Here is a 6,802-nt window from a genome sequence, read left to right as displayed (position 1 = left end):
GGGATGACGATCGATTCCCAGCAGCAGCACCAGCAGCAGTAGGCATTACACTCAAGGATGCATCGGAGCAATCCCAGGCAGGAGAGGACTCGTCAGACTTGACAGTGACATGGCCTGCAGGACTATTGGCTTTCCTGTCTAATGAGGAAATTGACACTGAGGGAGTTGGTGGTGTGGTTTGCAGGTGCTTGGTTACAAGAGGAAGGGATTTAGTTGGCAGTGGACTGCTTCCACTGTCACCCAAAGTTTTTGAACTTGTCAATGACTTCTGATGAATGCGCTCCAGGTGACGTATAAGGGAGAATGTTCCTAGGTGGTTAACGTCCTTACCCCTACTTATTACAGCTTGACAAAGGCAACACACGGCTTGACACCAGTTGTCCGCATTTCTGTTGAAATAATTCCACACCGAAGAGGTGAATTTTTTTGTAATTTGACCAGGCATGTCAATGGCCATATTCATCCCACGGACAACAGGAGTCTCCCCGGGTGCCTGACTTAAACAAACCACCTCACCATCATAATCATCCTTGTCAATTTCCTCCCCAGCGCCAGCAACACCCATATCCTCATCCTGGTGTACTTCAACAGTGACATCTTCAATTTGACTATAAGGAACTGGACTGCGGGTGCTCCTTCCAGCACTTGCAGGGGGCGTGCAAATGGTGGAAGGCGCCACCTCTTCCCGTCCAGTGTTGGGAAGGTCAGGCATCGCAACCGACACAATTGGACTCTCCTTGGGGATTTGTGATTTAGAAGAACGCACAGTTCTTTGCTGAGCTTTTGCCATCTTAACTCTTTTAAGTTTTCTAGCAGGAGGATGAGTGCTTCCATCCTCATGTGAAGCTGAACCACTAGCCATGTAAATAGGCCAGGGCCTCAGCCGTTCCTTGCCACTCCGTGTCGTAAATGGCACATTGGCAAGTTTACGCTTCTCCTCAGACGATTTTGATTTAGATTTTTGGGTCATTTTACTGAACTTTATTTTTTTGGATTGTACATGCTCTCTACTATGACATTGGGCATCGGCCTTGGCAGATGACGTTGATGGCATTTCATCGTCTCGGCCATGACTAGTGGCAGCAGCTTCAGCACGAAGTGGAAGTGGATCTTGATCTTTCCCTATTTTACCCTCCACATTTTTGTTCTCCATTTTTTAATGTGTGGAATTATATGCCAGTAGTATATCAATAGCAATGGCCTACTACTATATATACTGCGCACAACTTAAATGCACCACAGGTATGGATGGATAGTATAATTGACGACACAGAGGTAGGTAGAGCAGTGGCCTACTGTACCGTACTGCTATATATGATATACTGGTGGTCAGCAAAATTATGCACTGTCCTCCTACTATATATATATACACTGCGCACAAAAACTTAAATGCACCACAGGTATGGATGGATAGTATACTTGATGATACAGAGGTAGGTAGAGCAGTGGCCTACTGTACCATACTGCTATATATTATATACTGGTGGTCAGCAAAATTATGCACTGTCCTACTACTATATATATACTGTGCACAAAAACTTAAATGCACCACAGGTATGGATGGATAGTATACTTGATGATACAGAGGTAGGTAGAGCAGTGGCCTACTGTACCATACTGCTATATATTATATACTGGTGGTCAGCAAAATTATGCACTGTCCTACTACTATATATATACTGTGCACAAAAACTTAAATGCACCACAGGTATGGATGGATAGTATACTTGACGACACAGAGGTAGGTAGAGCAGTGGCCTACTGTACCATACTGCTATATATTATACACTGGTGGTCAGCAAAATTATGCACCGTCCTACTACTATATATATACTGCGCACAAACACTTAAATGCACCACAGGTATGGATGGATAGTATAATTGACGACACAGAGGTAGGTAGAGCAGTGGCCTACTGTACCGTACTGCTATATATTATATACTGGTGGTCAGCAAAATTATGCACTGTCCTCCTACTATATATACTGTGCAAACCTTTAATGTACCACAGGTATGGATGGATAGTATACTTGACGACACAGAGGAAGGTAGAGCAGTGGACTACTGTAACGTACTGATATAATTCTGGTGGTCATTGGTCAGCAAAATTCTTCACTGTCCTCCTACTATATACTACAATGCAGCACAGATATGGAGCTTTTTTCAGGCAGAGAACGTATAATACTGGTGGTCACTGGTCAGCAAAACTCTGCACTGTCCTCATACTCTATAATACTGGTGGTCCCCAGTCCCCACAATAAAGCACACTGAGCACAGATATTTGCAGCACGCTGAGCACAGATATGGAGCATTTTTCAGGAAGAGAACATAGATATTTGCAGCACACCGAGAATAGATATTTGCAGCACACTGAGCACAGATATTTGCAGCACACTGAACACAGAAACTGAGAGAACGCCAACTACGTCCTCTCACTATCATCTCCAATGCACAAGTGAAAAATGGCGGCGAAGCTCGGCTCCTTATACAGAATACGAATCTCGCAAGAATCCGACAGCGGGATGATGACGTTCGGGCGCGCTCGGGTTAACCGAGCAAGGCGGGAGGATACGAGTCTGCTCGGAACCGTGGAAAAATGGGTGAAGTTCGGGGGGGTTCGGATCCCGAGGAACTGAACCCGCTCATCACTAGATGAAAAGAGAGTTAGGATGGTGCAAGCTCCGGAGCAAGACTGCAGGTGAACAGCAAAGAGGTAGTTAATTGCTATGCATGTGTAGGTGGAGACAGGTGACTGGGAGTGAAGGGCTTATTGGTGGAGTAAACAGGACCTTGGTGGCTGAGAATGATAAAGCATGGAGGGACTGTAGAGGCAGTGGAGAGTACCAGAGGGGTGAAAGAATGGACGAAAATGGGGTGGAGAAGGCGGAGTTGAATATGGTGGTAGGAAATAGGTGGGAACAGGTGGTAGAAGAGAGGATTATTTACCGTAGCTACTACTGTAAGTGAGTGGAATAATTTAAAAAAGCTACGTGGTGTAGATGAGGGAAATAGTGAGAGGATACATTTCAAGCGTAATGAAGACTGTGTGATACAGAAACAGTGCAGTAAAATAACATGAAGATATTTATAAAGTACTAAGTAGGTGATTTTCTTTTCAGATTTTTTTTTACAATTTAATACCCAACATACATAAGCAAAATACTTTATATTATCACTAACATTTAATTTTAAACAATGCCGTGGAAAAATAACACAGTTATATTTGAATTTATTCTTCTTGGACTATCCAGTGAGCCCAGGACACAAGTTATTATTTTCTATGTATTCCTGCTTGTGTATTTAATTATATTAATTGGAAACATTTCCATCATTATTCTAATCACGTCTGATGTTAGCCTACACACACCTATGTATTTCTTCCTGTGCAACCTCTCATTTCTGGATCTCTGCTATTCATCTTCCACTGTGCCGAGGATGTTGAAAGATTTGATGTCAGTAAAGAAAATTATCCCTTATGCTGAGTGTGCAGCACAAATGTATATTTCTCTTTCTTTAGGGGAAACAGAGTGTATTCTGCTTGTTATTATGGCTTACGATCGTTATGTAGCTATATGTTATCCACTGCATTATACTACTATCATGAGTAAAATGGTTTGTGTGAGACTAGCCATCGGTACATGGATATGTGGGTTTCTTCTCTCTATTTCACATGTTACTCTTACACTCAATGTAAATCTTTGCAACAATAATGAAATTAATAATTTTTTTTGTGAAGTGCCAGAAATATTATCACTGGGTTGTGAAAACATTTTGTTTATTGAATTTATTATTTTTGTTGTTGGTGTGATCATTCTTATGATACCAATCACATTTATTGTAATATCTTATTCTCAAATAATTTTATGTATCTTAAAAATGAAATCTTCTGCTGGGCAGCGGAAAGCGTTTTCCACATGTGGATCTCATATGATGGTTGTGACAATGTTTTATGGCTCAGCTATGGCAGCCTACATGAAACCTAGGTCAAGCTCTCTACCAGGAACAGACAAATTCATTGCTATATTTTACGTAATTATTACACCAATGCTGAATCCATTGATTTATTCTCTTAGGAATAATGATGTAAAATCAGCCTTTCTAAAATTAAAAGTTAGAAATATCTGCTGCTTTAAAGTTAGGGAATAGATTGACCACTTCACTATTTTAAATAGAGATGAGTGAGTCTATTTTATGTCAAATTTTTTAAAATAATTTGTACTAATTTTACCATAACAAAATCCATTGTATATACTACATACATACATACATACATACATACATACATACATACATACATACATACATATTGGACAAACCTGCACAAGTGAAATTATGTGCTCCTGCAGCAGACATGTTCATGAACTACAAAATGGGTAGAGTGTTAGATCGTTTGCTAATAAAATGGTTTTCCAGAAGGAGCTAACTGAGTTTGAAAATAGAATCATCGTAGGCTGCTCGATCGGCAGTATGAGTGCAAAAATAATTGTGGATGTTAGGAAGATTCCTAAATCCACAATTTTGTCATGAATGCATGGAAGAAGGCCATTAATTGCAGGAATGGACCTCGTACTGGTAGACCACCAAAACTGCAACCCAGGGACCAGAGAGTGCTAACCAGACAGCAGCTAAAGAACATGGGTCACTCCATGCATACCATTGCATATGAGTTCCAATTGGCCACTAATGTGTCAGTTTCAAAAGAACACTTTGTGGGGAGGCCCAGGCACTTGGATATTATAAGCGAGCAGACCAGCACTGACAGTGGTGTAAAGAGTGCAAAATCTAGACAGTGGAATAGTGGTGAGCGTTTATTGAGTGATGAATCACGATTTACACTTCTCTAGTTCAGATAGACATGTTTTGAAGGAGAGCGTATGATGCCAGAGTGTACAGTACCTACAATAAAGCATGGAGGTGGTGGCATTATGCTGTGAGGCTATTTCAGCTGGTTTGGCATGGGTCTACTAGTTGAAATTCATGGTCACATTAACTCTAAGGCGTGTAAAGATGTTCTCAATAATTCTGTGCTCCGTACATTGTGGCAGTTCTACGGAAACAACAAATGTTTTTATCAGGACAACAATGCCACCTGTCTTGTTTCTAGGGTGATGATGGACTGGTATACAGAAAATGGACTGGCCAGCTCAGTCTAGACGTTAACCCCATTGAGAACTTCTGGGACAAATTCTAGGACAACTCAACCTTCTTCAATGTCACAGTTGGTCACTCTACATAAGGTTGAATGGCAAAACTTTCCGCATGTTGTTGTCCAGGAACTTGTCCACATAGTGTATTTGCTCGGACGCCCATGTCTAGGTTTTGATTATAAATAATAATTATATTTGTGTTTTGGTTTTGAAAAGCCACACAAATTTGTTTTGTTTTGGTACTGTTATTGAATTTTATTTGAAATGGTAAACACAGTAAAAAATAGTAATGTAAATTTCCAGTTCAAAAATGACATTTTCCATTTTCCATGCACCACTTTCTCACTCTAGTGGATAAATTTACTATGCATCAAGTTTCTGAGATTTTCCATCAAATTTCTAAATTGGAGATTTGCTAAAGGCGATTTTGATGGTAAATTGCATGAAAAAAACCACTGGGAGGAATCGATAATTATGTCAATGTGGTATTGGATCAGGCTTTTTGACCACATTTAGATTTGGTGATTTTAGTCCTTATAGCTCCTCATCAATTTCCTGCCTATTTAGTTCATAACCCACATATCTTTGCTCCATGTCATGAATGGAATATACTTAGGAAAATACTCTGTTTGAATTATTCTCAGTAGTTGTTTCTTCCATTGATATCTGATCCAGATTTTCTAAATGTTAAGGCTAATATTGTTGTCAGTTGTTGGCACTGCCATGGACTTAAATTAGTGATACATATACATTTTTGGATAAGGAGTGCTCCTATGTTCTCCCCTTACTGCAACTTAAGGAGAAACACCCATCTCTTAATTTTCCCCGTTTTGTTTCTTTCCAGGTACAGTATGTAGTTACAGTATATTACACAATTACTATCTCGCTTACATCTTGTTGACTTATCTTGTTTCTTTGATAGTTCCGTAAGAATTCAAAGACATCAGACCACATCAATAATTTATATGCCTACAGATGGAGATTAGATCTTCTAAAACTATGAGTATGGCCATACGGATTCAGAATTATGTCTTTACAGTGGTAAAGTAGATTTAAAAACAGTAATTGGGCTTTATGTGAATTTTTTTTAATAATATTTAGTAAAAGATTTAAAGATACAGAGAATGGGTAATAACAGCAAGAGTATACATTTAATTTTAACAGGAGTGGAGATGAAGTGTACCCCTCGTCTTCTATATAATACAATTGTGAGAATATAAAACTATTAACCCATGAGATAAAGCACATTAGGAATAAAAAGTATATCCCCATAGGTGGCTAAAAAATAAAATAAAAATAACGCATATTAACATTCAAAGTGTTCTGAGGGAGACAAAGACGAGACACATAAGGGAAGCCATAGAAGTGGACATTGAATCGTGGCTCTCTGGAAGAGAGAGCAGAAACTTTGAATTGAGCCAATGGACCATTTTCAAGTCTATTATATGTCGTACATAAAGTAATATCAAAGAAGGTATACATCTCTAGGTCATTTTATATCCAACTAAGGTAAAGAAGATTTGCTCAGTATTAGAAGTATATTCTAAAGAGAAAATATGTTCCAGTAAATTAAGTCATGCTAAAAATCCCCATATATTTGCTATACTTACAATATGAACACATGTATATAGAGGTTGAGGTTCATGCCATCCAGT

The 6,802-nt window shown here is 39.3% G+C and overlaps 1 protein-coding gene across 1 annotated transcript; it reads left to right on the top strand.

The window, feature by feature from the left end:
* The first annotated feature begins 3,195 nt into the window (after positions 1-3,195).
* Positions 3,196-4,146, top strand: LOC134943540 (olfactory receptor 2D2-like). The gene has a single exon (XM_063932326.1). The coding sequence runs from the start codon at positions 3,196-3,198 to the stop codon at positions 4,144-4,146; it is 951 nt and encodes a 316-aa protein (XP_063788396.1).
* The last annotated feature ends 2,656 nt before the right edge of the window (positions 4,147-6,802 follow it).

Source organism: Pseudophryne corroboree, chromosome 7 (genome assembly GCF_028390025.1).
Source record: "Pseudophryne corroboree isolate aPseCor3 chromosome 7, aPseCor3.hap2, whole genome shotgun sequence".
Classification (NCBI taxonomy): Eukaryota; Metazoa; Chordata; class Amphibia; order Anura; family Myobatrachidae; genus Pseudophryne; species Pseudophryne corroboree.
The sequence above is the reverse complement of the archived record's forward strand: the minus strand, read 5'-3'. Positions and strand labels throughout refer to the sequence as shown.

Bases quoted from the DNA above. Each gene is read 5' to 3' on its own strand.
- LOC134943540 (XM_063932326.1), top strand. From the start codon at position 3,196: ATGCCGTGGAAAAATAACACAGTTATATTTGAATTTATTCTTCTTGGA.